The sequence below is a fragment of the Monodelphis domestica genome, chromosome 2 (genome assembly GCF_027887165.1).
Source record: "Monodelphis domestica isolate mMonDom1 chromosome 2, mMonDom1.pri, whole genome shotgun sequence".
NCBI lineage: Eukaryota > Metazoa > Chordata > Mammalia > Didelphimorphia > Didelphidae > Monodelphis > Monodelphis domestica.
Window position 1 is genome coordinate 272,927,984 of NC_077228.1, and position 26,118 is coordinate 272,954,101.

At 39.2% G+C, this 26,118-nt stretch overlaps 1 protein-coding gene across 4 annotated transcripts in view; it reads left to right on the top strand.

Annotated features, from left to right (window-relative positions):
* Positions 1-207: 207 nt before the first annotated feature.
* Positions 208-26,118, top strand: part of ZNF76 (zinc finger protein 76) — a 36,312-nt gene continuing 10,401 nt past the window's right edge. For 3 of the 4 annotated variants that reach the window (XM_003340368.3, XM_007483727.2, XM_016430997.2), the window contains exons 1-6: positions 208-454; positions 14,708-14,874; positions 24,043-24,123; positions 24,290-24,367; positions 24,835-25,034; positions 26,024-26,092. In XM_003340368.3, coding sequence (XP_003340416.2) covers positions 14,802-14,874; positions 24,043-24,123; positions 24,290-24,367; positions 24,835-25,034; positions 26,024-26,092 — 501 coding nt within the window. In that variant the 5' untranslated portion in view covers positions 208-454; positions 14,708-14,801. Of the gene's footprint in view, positions 455-14,707; positions 14,875-24,042; positions 24,124-24,289; positions 24,454-24,834; positions 25,035-26,023; positions 26,093-26,118 lie in introns of those variants that run through there. The other variant, XM_007483728.3, reaches the window with a different exon arrangement.

The following is a 26,118-nucleotide window of genomic DNA, read 5'->3' on the forward strand; positions in this document are numbered from 1 at the left end:
TAACGACGCCTAGCATCAGGAACACCTCCCCGACCCAGCGTCATGACGCCAACACGCTCCCTCGCTCTAGGTTCCCCTAGTCCCCTCTACCCTCGCGTCAGCCCTCGGAGGGGGAGGAGCCTTCGAGAGGAGCCTCCGAGAGACTCCGACCGGAGCCCTGGTGGCCCAGGCTTCAGTTGCCCCGGAACCAGGATAAGCAGAAGAATCGCCTCACCAGGGGGCGGAAATCGGGCGTGTTGTGCTGTAGTAATGCAGGTTCCGGGGTGGCTGTAGGGGCGCGGCCGTCAGGCGGGCGGGTGAGGTGGGGGCTCCGGCCCCGGAACCTGTATTTCTGGCGAGGCAGCGCTGCGCGCGGGCGGGAGGGCTATGGCGCAGGCGGGTTGCGGGGCCGGCGCTGGTAGAGGGGCCCGGTGCATGGCGGTCTGTCGGCGGAGTCGGCCTCGGGGGCTGTCAGGTTGGTGGCTGCGGGGGAAAGCGAGGGTGCCGTCCCGGGGCGGGGGAGCCGGGCGGGCTCAGGGCCCAAGGGGGAGCGGAGGCCCCGAGTCTGGCATGCCCAATCTTCTCCAGCCCATATGGGGCATCCGGGCGGGAAGGAGGGTAGGCCTGGCCTGAGCCGGCCGGGCTCCTTCTCAGAGCGCCCCCTCCCCAGCACAGGGTCCGGGCCCCCCCTCGTCCCGCCTCCCGTGACCCGCCCCCTCCGCGCGTGATCGCGCCTCCTCCTCCTCCGCCCCCCGCCGTCCCCGTGACCTTTGCACTCTGCCCCCCTCCTTTACCCCTCCATCTGGACCCACCCGTTTCCCCTCCCCTGATTTGCCGGTTCAGTCCAGACACTTCCTGAGCCTGAAGGGCCAAGTAAGGAACCCCCTACTCCCGCCTTCCGCCGCAGGGCCCCACCTTCCCTCCGCTTGTGCCCCGAGGGTGCCCCTGGCACCTCTCATCCAGGGATCGCTGCGCCCCACATCAAGCTGTCAGTCAACAGCATGAGCCCAGCTCTGTGATATGTGACCTTTGGCCATTCTTTTAACCTGCCTGGCCTCAGTTTCCCATCCGTAAAACCTCTGAGAACCTTTCGAGCCCTAAAGCTATGATTCTATGAAAGGCACAAGATAAGGGCTGCTAAGACCTTTTCCACTCCTTATTCCTTTGTTCTAATAGCCTCTGAAAGAAGGGAAGGGAAATAAGCATTTATTAAGTGCCTACCGTGTGCCAGCCACTATGCAAAGGACTTTCTATAAATATTGCCTCATTTGATCCTCACAACTACCCTGAGAAGTAGAAGCTATTAGTACCCTTATTTTCTAGAGAAGAAAACTTAAGTCAGATAGAAGTTAAGGGACTTGACCAGGGTCATACAGCTAGTGTCTTGAGGTCACATTTAAATTCGGGTCTTTCCTGACTCCAGACCCAGCTCTCCACTGCTCCAAAAGGATACAGAGAGGATAATAATATTATCCAGAAGGGATAATAATAAGTAATAACATTCTTTCTGCAGATATTAGGATATGCATAACCTAACCCTTTATTCACAGTCCTCAGCCTCTTGTTTCCAATAACCCCAGTATCTCTATTCCTTAATATTGATAGTTCCTGTTTGCTCCCATGACTCTCAGTTCTACACCTATACATTCTTTATATCTATAGAACTAATCTTCAGCTTTCACACAGTGTTTGACACATAGTAGTAAATGCTTGTTGACTGACTGACCTTATTAATACCCCATCCCAAAATCATATGATCCCTTGAAGTTCCTATCTCCTTTCCCCATAATGATAATATCCAGTGACCATAAACAATGATAGCTTCCTATGTTAGACCTGTATTCATCCCATATGTTATGCTTCCTTTCAGATTTATTCACTTTTACATCTGCCCTAATTCCAAATTCTCATGGATGTCTTCTAAACATCATTTCTTCTCCATTTCACCTCTGGGCCCCACCAATTTCCCACTATCCTTTCCCTCTCATCTGATCCTATGCTCATCTTTCTAATGAATTGATTTTAGCCTAGACCTTCTTCCCAAAGTTACCTTTCTTACCCATCTTGACCCCCCAGATGCTTCAACCATTTCATTCAATTATAACCATTAGATCACAGCTCTGCAATTTCATCCTGCTCATTTTTGCTCAAAGAACTATAACTGTTCAAGGATTTAAAGCTAGCTTCCAACAGCAGATCTATCACCAAGTTCCCTCACTTTGAGTTCAAAAGAATTGAAGTCATCAGTTCCTCTTGAAAGCATATATCACTGCCACAAATATATTTATGAAGCACTTTCCTGTGTATACTCTTCATATGAGGTGCTTTGTACTTTAGAATTTATATGCAGACATTGCCCCATGTTTTGTCTATAACTTCTTCCTGTGTCACTCTAATCCTGGGAGTATTTACCAATATACTCACACTGGAAAAAAAAGATCTAGGTTGGGGAGTGGCAGAACCTAATCAATAATTAAGAGTTAAAACGGTCCATTGAAATGTTCAATTCAATTATGATGTCTCTCCATTGCTGATGAATTTACTCCAGAGGTGATTTTTATAGCAATAGTAGATGACTTTGTACTTACATATTGAAGTTCCAAATTCAGGAATTCACAAATTCAGAGAGAAGGATGGGGGAAAGCCAATGCCTTCATTCACAGTCAAAAAGAACACTATAAGAGGGGCATAAAACAAGAAACTTGTTTCTGGTGCTGATTTCTACATATATTAAATAAATGTGCCTCCCCAAAGGTCTTCCACTTTCCACTTTAAATATCATGGTGAGTGTTAGTCCTTGGCCACTGAACATTTCTGGCACTGAGGATAAACATATATTTAGGTCATAGTAGTTAGTTAGCATGTATGGACTTCAAGCTATTACAACCACTGGGGAAAAGACATAAGTACCATGTCCTTGGGCTGAGTCAGTTTTTATATAGTTGATGTCAGCCCTCTACCTTAGTCTTTGCAGTCCAAGAGACATTAATATATGGATAACAAAAATTGGCATCCTAAAGCAATTAATTCATCTGGTTGCTATTCTATTCTTTGTTCAATCCTGTCACTAAGCATATAATTAATTGCCCTGCCCTGACCCTACTCCCTAGTTCTACTTTTGCCCACTGACTCAACACCATTCTTCTGCTACTATCATCTGGAATTTCCCATTAGTGAGTAGGAGGAGAAAGTAGGGCTGGAGCCAGGTCAGACCATGGGTCTTAGAGATTAGAGCTGGAGACAGATCCATTTTAATGGAAAGGCCACATAATAAAACTCAGTTTCTGGCCATTCCTCAAAGTACTTTAGATAACTGAGACCTGAAAGGCATAAGCAGTATAGAAAAGGCAGGCAAAATTCCTTAAAATATGAAATAATTAAGGAGCAATTGCAAGGTAATATATAAGCAATTCAATTCAAGGTTACAAGCATTTATTAAGAATGTGTATAGATCTACACTATGACCAGGTAGGATTTATGCCAGGAATGCAGGGCTGGTTCAGTATAGAAAAACAGTCAACATAATTGACTACATCTATAATAAAATATAACAAAAATCATATAATTATCTCAATAGATGCAGAAAAGAATGTATATGGATCCAGCGAGAGAATGTATGTCAAAGCATTTGAAAACTAAACTATGGTAGTGAGTGATAGTAAGACGTTTAATATCTAGATTCACAATGTTGAATCTGGAAGAGACCTTTTAGAGATCACCAATTGTGTGCCTCCATAAGCCATGAAGTAATTTTGGAGTGAAATGTTAGGGAAGGCTTTGTCTTAAAGGAAATTATGCATAGGGATCAAGAGAAGGGAAACAAGATAGGGGTAAGAATGGAGAATAGTAAGGTGACTGACTGCCACAGAGGACCAGCTTGTGCGTAAAATATGCTCAGATTGGGTAAGTGAAAGAGGAGAGGTTAATTGATGGTGGTCAAGAAGAAAAGGATTGGTGGGGAGTTTAGTTTCTATCCTGACAAATAATAAGGAGCATTGGGGTCTGGATTCCAATTTGCATTTATGAACTTAGTTTGAAATTGAGATACAATATTATTTATCATTTATTTGGTCTCTGTGGGCCTATGCTTTGCTAAGATTTTAGTTACTAAACAGTTGTTAAAAGCTTTTTGTGTATTGTTAATTCAACATTTAAGTACCTATTGTATGAGAGTTATTACTCCCACCCCAGTTATTATGATATAATAAATATACCTGTATCTGCATATATATACATATATATTTTTAAATTAATCAATTTCTTGAGAATTTCCTATATAGACATACTATACTATCCTTAAGGATAGCAAAGAAGAGGGTATACATTAGGGTCTGTAGTCCTTTATATGACCCACAGTTATTTTCAGTTTGTTATTTTTAAGGTTACTCTTCATATCATGGGAAGAGTTCATTTGTTCATCTCCCTGGTAGTCTGAGATACCCATTCATATCCTAATTGCTTTTCTGATTGCTGGCAGGAGTCTTTTAAATCCCCCATACATACAGATTATGTTCTCTCACTCCCCATTGGCAGGAAAAATTAGCCCCAGTGAATATGAGAATTGAATGAGAAACAAACATTTGGTAGCAAGATGCCTTTCACACATTCAGTTCTTAGCGTTGTTGAATGAATGAATGAATGAATGAATGAATGAATGTAGCTAACTACCTCAATTGAAGAGATCCCTAGAATTGCTGCTGACATCACCTCATTGTATCTTGGTCCTTGTGGTTTTGATGTAGATAAAAAGCAAAGGCAGTATAGGGATAAATGTAAGCAAGACAAAATATGCTCAGTGCTTTTAAAGCAAAAATAAGGTTCTGATAGCAGCTATCCAAGATCTTCTCTGGGCTAAGAACTATATAGTTGCAGCTCATAATCAAAATGATGCACAATAATTTAATAGCTTAGCCAAGACTGAATGTCACTTTGATATGGTTAACCCATACCAAAAAAAAAACTTTCTTTGGTTTTTCTCTTCCAGTGTTTTCTTTACATCATACATTGTAACATCTGTCATAAAGTTATAATAACTCTTCCTTTGAAAGTCACAAGTAACCTTTGTTATTTTGGTAGTATTTATTTTATTTAATAGCATGTTACCTTTGAAGGAGACTAATTACAACAAAATAACAAAGGTTTAGATGTATATTTATATACATATATATGTATCTCCCTTTAAGGTTTGCTAAGCATTTTCCTTCAAGTTCTTTAAGAAGGGTAGAATGAGTATTTTTATTCCCATTTTACAAATGAGAGAACTGAGGCTCTGGGAATGTTAAGTGATATGTTCACAGTAGAACAACAGGTCCCCTCACTCCAAATCAAACAAACAAAAAATAGCCAGTTTAATACTATTAAGGTCAAAATCAGAATATTCTGTAAATATGTTGTAGGACTCACTACGTTGTTATAGTTGTGAAATATGGATAGTATACTATAAGTTTGACCAGTTTTACATTTTTAAAAGTATTTTATTTTTCTCCAAATACATGTTAAAACTTTTTAATATTCATTTTCTTTAAGATTTTTAAGTTCCAAATTCTCTCCTTCCTTCCTTTCCACTCCTCTCCCCACAGTAAGCAATCTGATATAGATTTTACATGTGCAATCATCAGTTTTACATGTAATTCTTAAGAAATACATATGGATTGTCAGTATAAGATTCTGAGCCAAATGGTATTCCAGAAATGTAATAGCATTTTCACTGAACCAGCAATATATCTCATGAATAGAGAATCTTAGAATTGTCTGGAGCAAAGCATGCTCTGAGGCATTCCTTTAAATGTTACCAAGATTCCCTAAAGGCAAACTTAAGGACATGTGACATCTGTCCTTATTCATGGCAGTCAGCAGTGAAAATGTGCCCCCACACAGCACATAATGTACCACAGTGTAGTCCAGCTGTTTGAAGAACATCAGATTAAGGTTGTTTGTTTTTTCCTTTGTTACAAGGGAAGGCTCTCTTGATCCAAGTGGGGGAGGAATATATCTGAAAAAGACTGATGTAAAAACAAAAGGCATCAATAAAACCTAAAAAAATCTACCCAATTAAGAAAACAGTGAATCTTTCTTTCTGCTGCCTTTCTTATATATATTTCTATTTATGTCTTTTCTCTACTCAGAAATCTTTGGTTGTTCCCTAACGTAAAGAGGGGAAAGGAGAACATTTCAGGCTTTAGGAATAGAGTGAACCAAGACTCATATATATGAGGCCAAGATATGCTTTGGGGGTGGCATGTAACATGAATAGAGGAGAATAATATGAAATAAGGGCAGAAAAATAAAATGGTACCAGATTGTTAAGGACCTTACATGGTAATTAAAGGAATTGGTCCTTTTCTTAATGGCCAGTAGAGAGCCTTCAAAGATTCTGGAGCAGAGGAGTAACATGATCCATATCTGGGTATAAAAAAGATTATTTTGGCAACTATATGAAAAATGGATTGGAGGAAGAAGTGAGTGAACATGAGAAGACTTTTAAGAAGGCTATTCCAGTAGTCTACAAGATGATAACTTAGAATTTGTCCTCCACAAAAGTCTTCTTCTCATTTACAGTGGAAATCACTCATTACTCTCAAAGAATATGCTAGGGGAATGTATGGTAGAACCCTCTTTAGTCTTACTATACTAGAAAGACTTTCAGTATGGTTCCAGCAACAAACTTAGGGTTTGTTTGTTTTTTTTTTTTCTGAGAAATAGATTAGCTAGGGAGCAATGAGGTAGCTCAGTGGATTGAGAACCAAGCCTGGAGATGGGAGGTTCTCAATTCAAATCTGACCTCAGACATTTCCTAGCTGTAAGATCTTAGGTAAGTTATATAACCCCCATTTCCTGCCCCTTACCACTCTTCTGCCTTGGAACTGATACTTAGGTTTGATTCTATAATGGAAGGTAAGGGTTTAAAAAAAAATAGATTGGGTAGCTTCAGAAATCCATTCACCAGTAGGCTAGCAACTTGATGATGAACTCCTTGCCCCTTGAATGCATGAAACAGAAAAAGACTAAATGATTTTCTGTCCTGTGCAATGACACCCTACCCTTCCCTCCTCAGCTTCTACAGTAATGGTAGTGGAGTAGTAGAAAGGTAGGGAAGTGGGGTATAGAGGGTACTCAAGATAATGTAGATATTGGTACTCTAAATATGGAGTCCTTGTCTAGTGACAAACAAATGGACATACTAGTGGATGAACTGAATTGTACCAGGTGGCATACTCATGATAACTGAGACCAGAGGAATTGCTCAAAAGAAGCTGAATAAAGGTTGTCATCAGAGAATTGTATGATGTATGAACAGCAGGGATAGCAAGAATGAGAGTTTATCAACGAACAGCCCAATGCTGTAATAATATTCATGTAATATCAACCAACCTAACGAATGACTTCCAGCATGTTGCATGGTTCACCCAATGGGAGATTTCCAGCAAGATGTAGATAAAAAGTCCACAGTGTGAAAAGGTGTGGATGGATTGTGCCTGCATTATTGGATGGAATAGCCCCATCAGCAGGATCACACATCCATCAGTCATTCAAAGTAACTAGAATAGCAATAGTGGGAGGCATACAAAAGATGGGCTGTAAAGAGAAAAAACAATACTTCGCTGATGAAACTAATAATGAAGACAAATCCACAAACTTTTTGGTAAGCTTATGGGATCCAAAATGTGGCAAACCTGGTTTTAGGAGGGATATCTCTAAATGAGATGCAACTGTTGTGAGCTTTTGCCTGGCTCATGCCAGCAGCAAATTATTTTCAAAGAACAAGATTATTATTATTATTATTATTATTATTATTATTGTTCATCATATTCACCCTATCACACTATAATGTGGGATAACAAAAAATAAAGAAACAAGACTGAGGACCTAAAATTTAAACTCACTGATTCACCACTATGTAAACTGACCCTTAAGATATCTGTGTTCTAACATGTCTTTGCCCCAAACTTTCCTTCATTTCTGGAATTTGATTTTAAATTTAGCCATTATTACCATGTTAGGTGAGGCATATACAGTGATATAGTAAAATGTATTTAAACTTGTGGATAAAAATGTGATTCTCAGAAGTATTTGTTTTAGCTGAACAGATTGCAGTTTGTTATAAAATTCAGCATATTGAATGTTCTTTGGAATGGAGAACAATCCACTTTCCCTAATCTTCATGGCTATAATGCAGATCATGTGTGTAGATTTCTAGCAGCTGAGGGTAAATCATATTAAAAAGTTACTTAGGATCTTAAAATCAATTTGTACCATCACTGTGAGTTGCTTTAGATATGCCTTTAATTTGTGTATTACATTAATGCAGATTTCTGCAATTAATTTCCTGTTTTCCATTTGGTTTTTACTTTGTAGAAACCTCAGAGTCAGATTTTTTGTTTACTATAATCTGTATGTGTGTATATGTGGTAGAAACGTGTCATCCAAGAAAATAACAAATGTTTAATTCATTTTATAGCATGTATTCAAAACCCATTTTTTATTATTTGTCACTTGTCATTAGTCCTGCAAGTTTTCCTACATCCTTAATGAGAAGTTAAGTTTCCCTAGGATGCAGAGGGAAGCATAGAAAAAGGAATCCAGGATTTGAGTTCTAACTCTACCCCTAACTCCCCAAATGACTTTGGGCAAGTTATTTCCCATCTGATAACCTCAGTTCATCTGAAAAATGAGGAGGGTTATACTGGATGACACTTCATGTAAACCAGCTAGAAGCATCTATGATTGGGGGGGTAGGGGCTATGAAAATTTTCTTCATGGACATGGTCTTAAATTTCATATCAAAATGAAATCATCCTCCATCTTTTTTTTTTCCTTTCTAAGCAAACAAGAAGCTTTTATTTACTTGACTTTTGGATTCACTTTCCCTGTGGGATGGGACAAAGCACAGACAGCTTTGTTCCAAATGTTCAGTGGTATCTCAGTGACCCATGTGATGGGATAGAGAACAGGTGCATTTGGTTCAGGATGGCCCTAGACTGGATGTGTACATCAAATTAAAACTCAACAAGATTGGGTTCAAATCTGGCCTCAGATACTTCCTAGCTGTGTGATCCTGGGCAAGTCACTTATCCCCCATTGCCACTCTTCTGCTTTAGAACTAATACACAGTATTGATTCTAAGATGAAAGGTAAGGGTTTAAAAAAAATAAACTTAACTAGAACATATCAACAAAACAAATCCCATATCTATTCTTATATTTCCTGCCCTATCTGTACCTCTCCTCTCCACCCACCTTTAAGAAGAAAATCAAGGGGAAAAAAATGTAGGATTCTTTTCCCCACATGATTTCTAGTCCCCAATATGCTTTTATTTTTGTATTTTGGAGTTTTATGCGGAGTGCTAGGATTAGCAGTCTATTTCACAGCTGGGGAGAGAGCTTAAAATGTTGCCTAATATTTTTCACCGTGTTTACATTAATGAGCATTTATTATATAGATTCAAATTACTTGTGTCAGACAAAAGTTTAAATAAATCAGATTCCTCATCTGACTACTTATTCTGATGAGATCATTGTCTTACCCCTCTGTGGTTATCTGTATTGTTTGAACTTTCAGTACCTTCAGCACTATGGGGGAGTAACTACATCAGTCAACTTGGCTCTAGTGACTGCCAAATCTGGCCAAGCAAGAATATTCTGGAGTACCCCTGTCAATGAGACCAACAATTCATTGCAATATTGAAATCATTGTGGGATGGGATAGAGAACAATTTTCAGAACTCCTCAGACCATCTTCTTTGGCATATCCCCAAAGGCAATGACTGCCTCAGCACTTGCTTTATTTAATACTTCTCAGATTCATGATTCACATGATTTCAGATTCCATCTGAGTGAAAGTCCATTCCACAGATGAAGATCTCGTTCTAACATGCCTTAACACATAAACAGAAAAATATTAGAAGGTCCTAAGTGACCAGGTTCTAAAACCAAGTATAGTTTTGTTTTTTAAAACGCTTACCTTCTGTCTTAGAATCAATATTATGTGTTGGTTCTAAGGTAGAAGAGCAGTAAGGGTTAGGCAGTGGGGGCTAAATGACTTGCCCAGGGTCACATAACTAGGAAGTGTCTGAGACCAGCTTTGAATCTAGGACATCACATCTCTAGGCTTGGCTCTCTATACACTGAGTCGCCTGACTGCCCCCCAAGTATAGTGTTTTAAGAAAAATTGTGACACTAGTTGTGTCATCCTTTGAATGAAAAATCCACTATTTCATCAGTATAGGTACTCTTTCCACTGGGACAGAATCCTAGCCCTAGTAGACATGCCTTAGGAGACATTCTCATAAGTTGCTGTGGTCCCAAACATCCTTTAATCCACTTTCCTTAAACTTTCTCACAGGTCTGAAGCAAATCATGTGTGTGTGTTTTTCTAACAGCTGAGTTGAAACCATATTGAAAAGCTACTTAGGATATTAAAATCAATTGATGCCATTGTCGTGAGATGCTTTAGATAGGTCTTTACTTTGTATGTTATATAAATGTAAATGTCTTCAAATAATTGCATACCATCTGGAGATGAGCCTTCTAGAGCATAACTAAGCAGGGCAGCTAGGTGGCACAGTGATAGAACTGACACTGGAATCTGGAAGATTCATCTTCCTGAGTTCAAATCCAGCCTCAGTGACTCTGGACAAGTCATTTAACCCTATTTGCCTTAAAAAAAATTTTTTTTATGCTCGTCGTAAGACTAGCATAGTCCATTTCTAGGTAGATCTTGAAATCCTTACTACCTTGGTAGTACTGCCAGAGCTTGTATCCCACCCAGACTTAGAGCTTTGAAAGCAGCACCCCTTCCCCAGCCCATGATGATGATTGTGGTAGAACTTTAATGGATTATAATGATATGTAATAGAGGGAATATAATAATATCTGAGAACTGAAAAATAATCCACTATATTCAGTGATAGGTGATAGGGGATGAATGACTGGATGTGAAGGCCAGTTCTGGGGTTAAACCCACTGTTACAACCACAGAGAGAGAGTCAGCTTTACAGTAGGCCAGCTCCTCGCAAGCAAAAGATAGATAAAAGGATAAAAAGTAAGTACCTGAATGACTGGGAGAAATAAAGTTGAGCAGGTAAAATGTATAGCACACAGATTGTAACTAGGTCTTCCATTTATTATGACAAAGAGAAAGGTTTTTTAATAGAAAGTAGAGTACTACGCATGACATCATTTTTAGGGGTGTAACTTTCCCACAGAATATTGTTTATAAAAGAAAACTTTATGCAAAACATTTCTGGGGCACTTCTACAAAGCCAAGCAATTGAAGAATATTGACAATAACTTAGGGGTTTACAGGAACCACAGTAAAAAAGAGTCTGTCTGGGTCATTTGGTCAAGACATACAAAAGCTTTGGTCATCAAAATAATGAACAACTCAAGGACTATTTTGAAGGAAGCTTTCAGGAGATGTCTTTAGCTAGACAGTACTTTTGAGCTGCTATTTTGTGATCTGGCCCTTCCATGGAATCCCAGGCAAACTCACAAGTACGTCTTTTATGACTGTTTTTTCTTCAGTGGGCCTAATTTGTCCTAGGTTCCTCCATAATTCAATATTATCTAGGCTTTATTTAAATTTCTTTTTTTTAGTTATATATATTATATGGTTGTGTACATATATACACACATATGCTTATATATTGTAAAATATGGAGAAGTTGGAGAACAATAAATATATATGAAATGAGTTAGGATTAATTTAGAGAAGACTAGGAGATAAAATTTGGCTTATTGATTTTATTAATATAAGGAATTCTTAGTCAAGAAACTTTCCCTACTGATGTAGATGGCAACTGTTGTACAACTTACTGTTTTTGAGAGTCAGCTGTAGCCCTGGGGTAGGGAGTGTAAGTAGATAGAACTTGATTCCAAGTAAGTACTACAGGTATTACCCCCATTTTACACATTGCTGAGGCAATTTAAGTGATTGATTTACCCACACGTGTCAGAGGAGGAATTTGCATCCAAATCTACCTAATTCATATCCAATCTGCTATACCAGGTGGCCTTTCCAAAACTATCTAAAACCAGTCTCTTTCTTTTTTAAACCTTTCTGTCTCAATAACAATCCTAAGACATATCTAAGACAATAAATGGGGGTAATACCTGTAGTACTTACCTCAAACGGCTGAGAGAACAATGCATACTTTTGAAACTCTAAAGCAATTCTAAGACAGAAAGGCAAGGGTTAGGCAAATAAGGTTAAATGACTTGCCCAGGGTCACACAGCTCGGAAGACTGAGGTCACATTTGAACCCAGGTCCTACCAAATCCAGACCTGGCAGCCCAACCACTATGCTACCTAGATGCTCCAAATCAGTTTCTTTGAAACTTTTTTCTTTGAAAGGGAAAAAATATACACTCTCATGTATCTTTATAGGCATGTAGCAAAATTTATATATTCATCATTAAGATATGTATATATTTACCATTTAAAAATTTTTTTATTCAGATAAAAGGAGGGGGTAAGCATCACTATTCTTTTCATTTTTACCCCCTTTAATTGTCATTATTTTCTCTATCTGTCAATCAGTAAGCATTTAGTAAGCTTTTGCCATGGGGCAGCTGGGTGGCACAATGGATAGAACACCAGGCCTGGAGTCAAGAAGACCAGGGTTCATATCAGGCATCAGACACTTATTGTATCACCCTGGGCAAGTCACTTAACTCTACCTCATTTTTAAAATGAGTTGGAGACAGAATAGCAGATCACTTTAGTATTTTTGCCAAGAAAATCCCAAAAGGGGGCCCAAAGAGTAAGACAACTGAAAAACAACTAAACAACAATAAAAATTTGTATAATGCATGTACCAAGATTATGATTATTCACACTGAGGTTTCATTCAAGCCAAATTAAGGTTGAAGGGCAGGAAGTGTAATCTGTATTCAGACTAATCAAACTAAGTAGTTGACACCAACACCACTGAGGAAGACCTATCCTCACTTGAAAATCTCATTTAGAAGTTTCTATTGACTCAGTAATACCATTATGACAGTTTGAGGGGTTTCACATCATTGATAAATTAAGGTATGAATTCTATCTCCATTTGCATAAGGTTAAATCTTAAGGAAATCCAAAAATAAATCATTTTTCTTAGAATCAATACTGTGTATTGGTCCCAAGGCAGAAAAGTGGTAAAGGCTAGGCAATGGGAGTTAAGTGACTTGCCCAGGGTCACACAGCTGGGAAGTGTCTGAGGCCAGGACTCTAGGTCTCTGGGCCTGACTCTCAATCCACTGAGCCTTCAGCTGCCCTCAAATCCAATTTTTTTTTAAAAACAGTATTGATTCCAAGACAGAAGGTAAGGGTTAAAACACACACACACACACACACACACACACACCAGATTGATCCTCATTGCCTCTTCCATTTTGGTGAAGAGATGGGCTTCTCATCAGATCCTTCCTGTTGACTTTTTGGAGCAGTTAACCCCATGTCATGATGAGATCTGTATGGTGCCTAAGCAGGACAGAAAAATCTTGACCTGGAATCTGGTGAGACAAATTGGCCATCATTGCTGAGCAGTCCTTTAGAGGAGATACAAATATAAATCCGGGTTGAGGGGCTGGCTGGGTCCAGAACTAGCCTAGGAGATAAGCACAAATAGGTTTGCAGTATCCAAGTAGGCAGACTATGTTTAGGGTCAAGAGCTATTAGCAGACAAGAAGAGTTGAGCTTATTTATTCTTCCATAGAAAGAACTGATAAGTAGAAATAAGCAGGATGAAGTTTTATATATATATACACATGATCTATTTTTATTTTATTTTATTTCCCTAGTTACATGTAAAACAGTTTACCACATTTTTCAAAGAATATTGAATTATTGAAAATAAAGAATTCTTTCCCTCCCTCCATCTCCCTAACCCCCTTGAGATAGTAAGCAATCTCATATAGATTTTATATATGCAGTAATATAAAACATTTTTTCATATTAATCCTTTTGTGGAAGGAAACTCAAATAGAAAAAATATTAGGAAAGTGAAAAAAAAGTTTGCTTTAGTCTGAATTCAGACTCAATTCTTTTTCTCTGGAAATAGATGACATTTTTATCATATATATGATCTTTTTGTCAAATGATGCCTTCTCTGGTGTGGGGAAGGGAGGGAGGGAGGGAGATATTTGGGAACTTTAATGTTCCCAAATTCCCAAAATTTAATGTAACAAATACATTTAAAATATTTTAAATTATATATAAATTATACCACACCTAGGGCAGAAGACATCCACTCTCTACTTTGGTTTCTGTCCTTTGGAGTTCAGGTAGGCAAGAATTCACAAGCATATATGTGCCTGCTACTATAAAGAATCACACAGCAGTGGCAGTTAACTCCTATATTTAGCATAAATAGACACTTGGGCTTTTGGTGATATCTTGACATCAAGGATCGCCAGCTCTTATACTCATGAGCCCTGAAAAGAAGGGGCAATAGGAAGTATCAACTGCCTGCTCTTCCATTAAATTTAAAATTTTAAATAGGATTCCATTGGAAAATGGATTTTGATCAATGAATTCTTATTTTCCAAGCCTTTTGATTGTAATGTCTATTTCATTGGTATTCTCTATTTAGTCAATTATTCAACATATTTATTGAAAGTTCTGATAATTATATTGTAATGGTTCACTCTTTTCCCTTCCAGGCCCTGGCTGTTCCTTCCCTATATTCCTTTCCAGTAGAACTGAGCTGTGTAGTTAACTGTCTGTCATTGTTCTTTCTTGGCAGATTTGTGACCTAAAAGGAAATCTGAACCCAGCTGTGGCTTCCAGGGCTGCCTAAAACCAAAATTCATGCCTGAAAGTACAAATAGCAGTGTGCCATGGAGAACTTGGGATTACAGACGGTGACCCTCAGTGATGGGACAACAGCCTTCATCCAACAAGCTGTCAAAGGTAAAGGTTTTAGGGCAGTTAGGTGGCTCAGTAGATAGAGCAGTAAGCTTGGAGATGGTAGTTTTTGGTCTCAGGTGCTTCCTAGCTCTGTGACCCTGCAAGTCATTTAACCCCCATTGCCTATCCCTTATCACTCTTCCACCTTGGAACTGATACTTAGTATCAATTTGAAGACATAAGGTAAGGATTTAAAAAAAAAAAAGGTTAAGGTTTTGGGACCCTTGGTTGCAGAGAACACTAGAGCCACCTAGAAAAAAAGCTACCTGTGTAGCTCCTACATCCTCCCTGCTAAACACGTGCTTCAGAGTCAAATTGTCACAGCACAATTGAAGTACAAATTCAAATCCTCTCAGGCACGGAAAGCGGGATTTATTGTATGTCAATTCTCATTCTCAACATTCTGTCTTCACTTACCATAATAACAATAATTGACATTAAGGTTTTAACTTTATTTTCTCCTTCTATCCTAATAGTAACCATATGAAGTAAGTAGTAGGGTTATCCAAATCACAGATGAGGAATCTGAGACTGAACAAGATTAAGGGACTTGGCCAAGTTTATATAGCTAATGTCAGAAATGAAATTTGAACCTAGGTCTTCTTGATTAAGTACTTTTTAAATTATACCATAACTGCTTCTCTTTAACCAGAAAATCATGGCATTTAAATCTGGAATGGACCTTAGAGATCATTTAATCAGCCCTTTTGTTTTTTATTTTTTAAAAAACCCTTACCTTCTTTCTTAGAATCAATACTGTGTATTGGTTCCAAGACAGAAGGAAGGTAAGGTCTAGGCAATGGGAGTTAAGTGACTTGCCTATGGTCATACAGCTAGAAAGTGTCTGAAGTCAGATTTGAACCCAGAAACTTTTGTTTCTAGGCCTGGCTCTCTAACCCCTGAGCAATTTAACTTCCTCTCTCTCATTTTAAGTGTGAGAAAGTTGAATCCCAGAGAAGGCAAGACATATCCAAAGGACAGAACTAGTATTCAAACACATGTTCTCCAACTTCAAATCCAGTGACCTTCCCACTCCAATTTCTCTTCTTCTATATGTACTTAGTATTTCAGTGTTCCTATGAGGCAACTCAGCACTCTGCACACTGGTAAGACTGATTAGTCAGCATGCATTTGTTGAGTCCTACTCTATGGTGGCCCAGGAAAGATGGGGAGGGAGCAGGATTCAAAGATACATAGGTTTTACTACTTACTTCCTGGCATCAAGGAGCTCACAGTATGCATGAGGAGATAACTGTGAGTTATTATTATGTAGTAATGAGAGTAATTTCCTATGAGGTTTATGGAGAGTTAGCTCATTACCCAAGAGGTACCTCATCTTGGGCTGAACTTATAACTAGTATTTGGCAGCAGTCTGTGCTGCTTTCTTGGGGAATGGAGGAGAGGTAGAGATTGCCAGAAGGTGGTGTGGTCAGGGAAGGCTTCACGGAAGAAGGGAAACTTGAACTAAGTTTTAAGAATTGGGTGGAGAGGGGAAGACCAGACCCTAAAAGACTATGCAAAGGAAACCTTAAATGTGTGCTTCTTCAGATGTTGATTGTTTCCACATGGAACTAAGAAAGCTCAATGATGATATTTGGGAGCCACAGAACATGTTGAGTTTATGAATTAAAAGCAAGGTCTGGCCTATAATTTCTTTTTCTTTTCTTTCTTTTCTTTTTTTTTAAACCTTTACTTCCTTCTTAGAATCAATACTATTTATTGCTTCCAAGGCAGAAGAGCATATGGGCTAGGCAATGGAGGTTAAATTACTCACCTAGGGTCACAGAGCTAGGAAGTATCTAGGACCAGATTTGAGCCCAGGGCCTCCCATCTCTAGGTCTGACTCTCAATCTACTGAGCCACCTAGCTGCCTCAAAGAGCCATAATTTCTTAAAGGAAAGAGAACAGATCAGTAGGACCATGTTGTCATATCAAAGGAGCCACTTAAATCCAAAAGCCTGAATGTTCACAACAGGGTGAAACTAATTCTTTATAACTACCCCAAACAATTGGGATATTTCTTGGTAAAGGTAGAGATGGAATTGAATAAATGGGAATTTGAGTTTGGGGTTTGTTTGGTTTTTTATCCTTCTGAGGTGACCTTTGGCTACAGTTTTATACAAAGCTACAAGTGCTCTCATTTATATGTACGTAAAGAGGAAAGGGATGCTAGTTGAGCAATTTAAGCCACCCTGAGGATCATAGGTTTGGAAAATGGTGATGGACAGCTTCTTGTGATTAACATAAAATCAGGTAGGCCAGAGAAAGAAATTACATTTAGAGGAAATAGATGTTTGAGTACTTATAACTTTTTTGCTTTGTCCCCTTTGACTCCAGTTCTTTAGCCCCGTCTTCTCTTTCTTCTTCCTATCAGAACCTTTAGAGTGCCTCACCCCAGGGTGAAGAATGGAACATAATGGTTTAATTGCTTAATACAGTGCTCCTAATGGTTAAATGACTCTAAGACAAACTACATTTGCATTTATCATTAGCCATATGACATATGCTCTTTTGAGCCTATAATATAAAATTCTAATATGAAAATTAGAAACTTTGAAAAGCAGAAATATAGACAAAAAGGCATTATTTTTCCCAACCATATTTTGAGATAAATACCTTTTTAATGAGTTTCTTGTAAACTACTCATCTAATCCATAATATATATGGCTAGATCCATGTTAAATTTAATTTCAGAGAGCAATACTACAGAATCACAGATTTCAAGAGTTTGAAGGGAATTTAGCAGCTTAGACCAATCCATATATCAAAGAATTCTCCACTATAATATATCTGACAAAGGATTATCCAGCATCTACTTGAAGACCTGCAAGATAGGAGAACTCAGCCATTCTGTGGCTCCCAGAACTGAACACATACTCTGGATGAAGTGTTATTGGGTTGTTGTTTTTTTTTAATCCTTATTTTCCATCTTAGAATGTGGTAAATGACTTGCCTAGAATCACACCTAGGAAGTATCTGGGGTCAAATTTGAACTCAGGACCTCCCTTCTGTAGGCATGCTCTCAATCCACTGAACTACCTAGTTGTCCCCTCTAGATGAGGTCTTTTTTTTAATTATCATGCAAAACACACTTCCTCATTGGTCATTGTTGTAAGAGCACACTTGTACAAAACTAAAACCCCAAAATAAAACTGTAAATACACTGCTGTGAAAGATAGTATGTTTTGATTCATATAAATACGATTCCAGTAGTTCTTTCTCTGGAGGTAGATAGCATTCCCTATCATAAGTCTCTCAAGATTGTCCCAAATCATTGCATTGCCAAGAGTAGCCAAGTTTTCAGTTGATCCAGATGATATCTTTTTTTTTATTTTAATTTTTAATTTCAAACATTGTTTCTTTTAAAAAATTCATTTTCTTTTCCTCCCTCCCCTTACCCCACCCCCCCCATAGCCAACACACAGTTTGACTGGGTATCACATGTGTTCTTGATCAGAACCTCTTTCCATGTTGTTGGTATTTGCAATAGGATGTTCATTTGGAGTCTATTTCCCCATTCGTCTCCCCTTTGACCCATGTCATTAAGCAATAGTTTTTCTTTAGTGTTTTTACTCCCACTGTTTGTTTTTCCTCTGAATGTGGATAGTGTTTTTTCTCCTGTACCCCTCTGGGTTGTTCAGGATCAATGCATTACCACCAATGGAGGAGTCCATTACCTTCGATTGTACCACAGTGTATCAGTCTCTGTGTACAATGTTCTCCTGGTTCTGTTCCTTTCACTCTGCATCACTTCTTGGAGGTTGTTCCAGTCCCCATGAAATTCCTCCACTTTATTATTCCTTTGAGCACAATAATATTCCATCACCAACATATGCCACAATTTGTTCAGCCATTCCCCAATTGGAGGGCATCCCCTCATTTTCCAATTTTTTGCCACCACAAATAGCGCAGCTATGAATATATGTCTTTTTCCTTATTATCTCTTTGGGATACAGACCCAGCAATGCTATGGCTGGATCAAAGGGCAGACAGTCTTTTATCGCCCCTTGGGCATAGTTCCAGATTGCCCTCCAGAATGGTTTGGATCAATTCACAACTCCACCAGCAATGCATTAATGTCCCCACTTTGCCACATCCCATCCAGCATTCATTACTTTCCATAGGTGGATCCAGACGATATCTTAAAACAATTATTAAGGTCTTAAAAGAGTTATTACCTCCCTGTTCCTGGAAGCCACACCTCTCTAAACACAGCACAATATTGCATTACTTTTTATTGCTGCTACTACATCATACTGTTCACTCCACTGATTCCTGTTTACTTTTATTAGATTCAGCCCAATGCTCTAGTCTATCAACATCCTTTTGAATCCTATCATCCAATAGCTAGCCATCCCTTCTCATCTTTGTGTCATCTTCAAATCTGATGGACATACTATTATCTGTACTTTTTTTCCAAGTTACTGATAAATTTTTAAGCAACACAGATCCCTGAGATCCTCCACTGGAGACATTGCTACTCCAACATAACTTACAGGGACTCTGAATCCACCCTTCTTCACCATGCTGAATCCATCTAATTGCATTGTTATTTAATCAGCCTTTCTCCATAATCTTTACAAGAATAGAATGAGATAATTTATCAAAAACTTTGCTAAAATCTAGGTAAATTATATTCATAGCATTCCCCTCATCTACTGACTTAGTAACCCTGTGTTAGATTTGTGGTTGGACTGAACATTTAATTGGTGTTCACCAGGAATTTAATTTCTTTTCTAAATCACCAAATGAATTACTAAAGTAAAATGGAATTTATGGTAATTTATTTTACAATAGAGGGAAAATTTAAGGAAGAGACAGAGAGAGACAGAGACAGAGAGAGAGAGAGAGAGAGAGAGAGAGAGAGAGAGAGAGAGAGAGAGAGAGAGAGAGAGAGAGAAGCGCATCCTCTGAACCAGTTAGACATTCTAAGGCACCAGCCAGGGAAAAGAAGTCTCAAGATGAGACGATGGGCCTTTCTCAGAGGTTCACACCTCCAGAAAGGGTAAGGAACTAAGTCAGCCTTTACTCTCACCATGGTGACTGTCTAAAAGGAAAGCAGTCTGAGGTCTCCTGCAGGAGCTCCTCCAGGGGTCCAGTTCCACAGCCAAGTGTCTTCACTCCAATTCTGAGTGTCTGTTTTCCAGCCTCTCCTCAAGTGTTTCTCTTCTGTGTCCCTCTGAGTGTCTGATCATGAATGATCCCTTGTGTGTCTCTGTTTTCACTATTTAAAGACCTTTTTCTCTTGTGTCACCTCCCCTAATTTTACATCTACCAATCAGCTTTTCTCCAGGATTGCCAATTTTTTCACATGTGGGTCACAGAGCTCCCACTCAATGTATGAAATGGGTATTCACACCTTTTGTGGTTAGTTTATACCTTTTTGTGGTTAAAATGGGTAGATCTACTTTAAATACTGGGTTTACACTTTGGGGATTAAAATCTAAAAATGGACAGGGGATTACAATCTAATCTTTACAATCAAGGAAGAGCTAAGTATCTTTATTGTTACAATCAGGGGAGAGCTAAATCCAATCTTCACACCTGTCTAAAAAGGAAAAGAGGTTAGTCAGGCAGGATCTGTGCTTTTGCTTTTAAAAAATTTATTTTCTCCTGTTACATGTAAAAACAATTTTTAATATTCCTTTTTTCTAAAGTTTTTAGTTCCAAATTCTCTCTCTTCTTCTGACCTTTACTCCTTCCTCACCCTCCTTCCTCCCTGAGACAGTAAGCAATATTATTTAAATTTTATAAGACATAACCTATTCTTGATGTAGCTGACTTAGTCTCTCATCACTTCTCCTTCTATAGATGTTTACCAATTTCTCTTTAATGACTTCTTCTACCAGGAATTGAAAAGTTAAACTCAATGGCCTCTTGTTTGCAGCACTCTTTTTGAAAATGAAGATATTTTTCCTTCTCTAATCTCATGGTAGCTCTCCTGTTTTTTCCACAATCTTTCTAATACCCTAGACAGTGGCTCAGCTGTCCCATCTTCTGTTTCTTTCTTTAAAAAAAAACAACAACCCTTACATTCCATCAGTACCCTTACATTCTATCAGTACCAAGTATCAGTTCCAAGGCAGGAGAGTGATAAGCAATAGGCAACTGGGGTTAAGTGACTTGCCCAGGGTCCCATAGATAGGAAATATCTGAGGCTGGATTTGAAACCAGGACCTTCTGACTCTAGGTCTGGCTCTCCATCCACTGAGCCACCTCACTGCCCTCTCTCCTTTTTTATTCCTATCTGTCATGTATCATTTTTTTCTCCTCTCTCTTATGCATATAACTAGGTCACAGAACTGTGGACAGCCAAGTAAATATTTCCATCTTGAGTAATTGTGGCCATGTAAGGCTTCTTTCTGAAGTCTAGGTTGAATCTGCTTCTCTAGAACAGTGCAGAGTACTTCAGTTTTCCTCCTGAGAGCTTACTTCTCTGAGCTCCCAGGAGAGACATTTTGGGTATTATTTCACTACCAGAATTTCTGAAGTGTTATTTCAAACTTACCTCACAGATTTCCATCTTTAGTTATTCATTTCCTCTCTCCACTATTTCTATTTCTCTCATTTTTAGAAGAAAATTTAGGGGTGAAATCCTTCCTCCATGTAATTCACTCAAACATTTTTCTTGTTATTTTGACATTGTGACTTCATCTACCAGCAGTGACTTCTCAGGGGCTTTTAGAACAGTTAGCAAAACACATTCTGTACTTGCCAAGATAGACAAGGTCAAAATGAAAGGAACATCCAGCTGTCTTCTGGAGGAGATGAGAGGACAGAGTTACTCAGTACTTCATTTCAGAATTGGAATGAACCCCATAGGTCCTTCATTCCAAACCATAACTGAAGAGCATTCTCTTTTACAACATCCCCCGAAACCAATTCTCCCAACATTTGTTTGAAGATTTCTAATTATGAAGAAGCCTTGGCCTTTCCAGGCAGCCCATTCCATTCAATTTCCCTCTCCAAACTGCTTTTATCTCCTTGCTCCAGCCAAAAGCATTTGTTTGGGATTTCTCTATATTTCCCATATTGCATTAACTATCTAATCCCTATTTTCCTCAATAAAAAGTATTTTAAGTTCTAAACTTATAAAGAAAGCAAATATTAAATATAGTGAGCACTCTTCAGTTACCTAGTAATAATTTTCCCTTTCTTATTGGAATTCTTTCAGAAATATAATGATATTCCTACACACATATCCCTACATTCTCTCTCTCTTTCTCTCTCTCTCTCTTTCTCCCTGTCTCTCCTCTCTCACAACTACACACACACATACATATTCAGTGCTCTCATACTTATTCTTTTGCAACATTTTCCTGAATGGACTGAGACAAAGGAAAGCAAGAATTTTAGGAAATCTAGATTCTGATTAATATTTCTACTGGTTGCTATGTGATATTATGTAATTCACTCCCCTTTGGTATATTGGGATAAGAATCCAAAGATTAATGAAAATTATCAAGGATGGCAGATGACGAAAACCTAGTTACTAACAAAACTCTTCCCCAATTTAGAGTTAAAATAGTAGTAGATAAAAAGGAAGAATCATAGGAGTAAACATGGTAACCAATGATTTAAATAGTTGGGCTTTATTTGTGAATAGGTTAACCTTGGGTTTCTTTCTTTGGCCCTTTGTTTCTCTCAGTGAGCTCATCATCTCATATGGATTCAATCAGCTATATGTACATGACTCTGAATTTATCAGTCTAACCATTACTCTCTCTTCTGAATTCCATTCTTCTGTTACCAGCTGCTTAATGAATATCTCTACCTAGAAGACCCATAGGTGTCTTAAACTCAATATGTCTAAAATGGAAAGTATAGTCTCTACCCCTAACCTTAATCCTCCCAACTTCCCCTCCCAATCCCCTCCCAACTTAATCCTCCCAAAATCCTCACCATGCTTCCAGCCCTTTGGATATGAAACTCTGAAATCATCCTAAATTGCCCATTCTTCTTCACTTCCAATGTACATTTGGTTGCCAGATCTTTCTGTCTCCACATCTTTGGCATGGGGCCACTATCCTGTTTCAGTCCCTCACCACCTCTCCCTTGGACTATTTTAAAGTTCTCCTAATTAGTAATCCTACTTTCAATCTCTCTTTTCTGCAATATACTGTCTATATAACTGCCAAACAAGTATTCCTATAGGAAAAATTTGATCATGCATGTCATATCTTCCCTGCTCAAAAAGCCTTAGTAGCTCCTTATTGCCCAAAAGATAAAATACATTTAAAGCCCATCATAATCTGCCTTCAGCTTATCTTTCCAGATTTATTTTATGTTATCACCCCTCACACATTCTGTGTTCTAACTAAATTAGCCTTATTGCTATTTTCCTATGTAATATCCCATCTCCCACCTTTTCCCAGAACCTAGAATCTTCTCCCTCCTCATTTCTACCCTTATAAGGATCCATTCAAAGCTGAGTTCATGTCACTTTTTATAGGAACCCTTCTCCAATCTGTCCATTTCTTATACTTTTCCCTTGCAGGAGCAGACACACTTTCATTCTTGTCTTTGTATTTCCAGCTTTTAGCATGGACCCTAGCAAATAGTAGGTACTTAATACATTTTTGTAGAATTTAATTGAATTACTATGAACTGTTAGCTATTAAGGATATATCTTTCAGGAGCAGCTGGGTGGCTCAGTGGATTAAGAGCCAGACCTGGAGAGAAGAGGCCCTCATTTCAAATCTGGCCTCAGACACTTCCTAACTGGGTGACCCTGGGCAAGTCACTTCACCCCATTGCCTAGTCCTTACCACTCTTCTGTCTTGGAACCAATACACAGTATTGATTCTAAGATGGAGGGTTTTTTTTAAAAGCACCTTATCTTTCCCTCTCCTCGGTTATTTCAGTAACTTTCAGTTGCCTTGACCTTTGCCTCTTGGTGGATACCTGAAAGGACGTGAGAGGAATGAATTGTTTCAGAGTATTGACTTCTTCCCTCATGAACATTCTCTATCCCAGGTTTCTCTTTATACACAGGCTGGGGATCTCGGATAGGGGAAATAAATGCGCATCAGAGTCCTTCCCTGTATGGCTGAAAAAGAGAAACTCAGATAGCCTTGCTGGAACACTGTGATTAGACCAACCATTCCTTAATACATTAGACCAATTGTTTCTTAATCTTTGACTGACTTTCCTTCATTTCCATTGTTATAGGAGAGAAGCTACTTGAAGGGCAAGTGATTCAACTTGAGGATGGAACCACAGCCTATATCCATCAAGTGACAGTGGAGAAAGGTGAGAGAAGGCCTTCCTTGTGCCAAGGACAACCTGGGACAGATCCTCACAGCTAGAACTGTCCCTAAACCCAGAGATAAGCTGCCCCAGGAGAGAGGCCTGAACAGATCTGGGGCAAGGGAGTCCATTGGTCACATTTCTTTTGTTTGTTTGTTTGATTTTATAGAATCTCTCTCCTTTGAAGATGGACAACCTGTACAGCTGGAAGATGGTAGCATGGCCTATATACACCGCACACCCAAAGGTGCATGTCAGCGGGGGCCTGGAGGGAAAGGGGGTGATATAGAGCCAAACACTATCTTCACTCCTAGGAGTTTGCAGGGGGCTAGGGTAAGTGTGGGCATAGGGGTGGCAAGATACCACAAGGTCTTTACTGTCACAAAACAACAATATCCCTTAATATCTAACTGGGCACAGGGTATGATTTGATACTCCCTCTGACTTGTTGTTGGATCATTGTCCTTCAGGGAGGTCAAGTTTAGAAATCACTGATGATGTTTGTTTACCCAGCAAGGTTCATTAGGCAACCCAGTGATGCCCCTATAGCCTAGAAATCTTGTGTCCTTTAGCTCCAGGGAGAAAGAAAGCCATCCCTGAGCCTGGAGAGTCCTCCAAGGGGAAGAGACTCTTTTGACTAAGACATTCATACTGACCTTAACTCAGTAGTTGCTACTGTGTGCCAGCTGTGCTTGTTTTTTAATTTCTCCATAGAGGGCTATGACCCTAATGCTCTAGAAGCTGTCCAATTGGAAGACGGCTCCACTGCCTACATCCACCACCCAGTGGCCATGCCCTCTGAGGGCACTGTCCTGGCTGTACAGACAGAAGTGGGCCTGGAGGATCTGGCAGCAGAGGAGGATGAGGCCTTCAGTGCAGAGGCTGTGGTGGCCCTGGAACAGTATGCCAGCAAGGTGAGATGTTAGTTGGCAGCCGAGGAAAGCCAGCTGCTCAGCTCCATGGCATCTTTCATTGTTACCCCTCTCCCTTCCTCTCCTTCACACAGGCCTCCAACAAAACTGGGGACATGGTTTGGGTTTGGGGGCTGAGCATAGCTTAGCTGTCTTTGTATCCCAGAAGGACTAGACAGGAGATTCATGTTCACATACTTTGTAATGGCTGCTAAAGTCAGTAGCTTTTCTGCTCCCTCTCACTCTCATTTGTACTCTTTAGGAAAGTCATCTCAATAGCCAGGGATCAGGTCAGATACTTTAAAGCCACAACAACTCTTTAGAACAGAAGAATGAGCACAACCTCAGCACATCTACATAAGAAACAAGGCTTACTCTGTGCCCTACAGGTTGATAATGCTTTTTAGGACTAGTTATCATTCCTATTTGTCTAAAGACCTAGTTAGTCAGAGGACCTTCTTTATTCTTTAGTTCAGTGGAAAGAGCCCAAAGCTGAGAATCAGGGGACCTGGCTTCTAGTCTCAGCTCTACCACTAATTATATGCCCTTGAGCAAATTATTTCTCCTTTTTGGGCTTTAGTTTCCTCATATGCAAAAACTAAGCCACTTTCTGTGGTACAGCCTTTATTATTCCCTGGAAACGAGGTCCTGGGTTCAAATCTAGCTTCAGACACTTCTTAGCTGTGTGACTGGACAAATCACTTAACTTCATTTGCCTAGCCCCTTGCCCTTTTGTCTTAAAATTGTTACTAAGACAGAAAGACAAAAAAAATTTTTTTAATTAAATCTTAACACGAAATACTTTTCTTACACTCACCCTGTTGAGGTGATGTATTACTAAAACATTTACTAAGCTTTAAAATGGATAGGGAAGGAGCTCTTATTTTTATTCATTGGCTTTAGGTTCTCTCAGAAGCTTCTGGGTCAGTTAGTGTACTTGTATTATAACCTATTCTGATAGGGAACACCCACGTTCATTCTTCTCTCCACAGGTGTCTGATGTGGGGGAAGGTGTCCCTTCCCAACTGAAGATGGAGGAATCCAGCATTGCTGTTTCCCAGGTATGTGCTGTTCAGTTGGAAGCTTA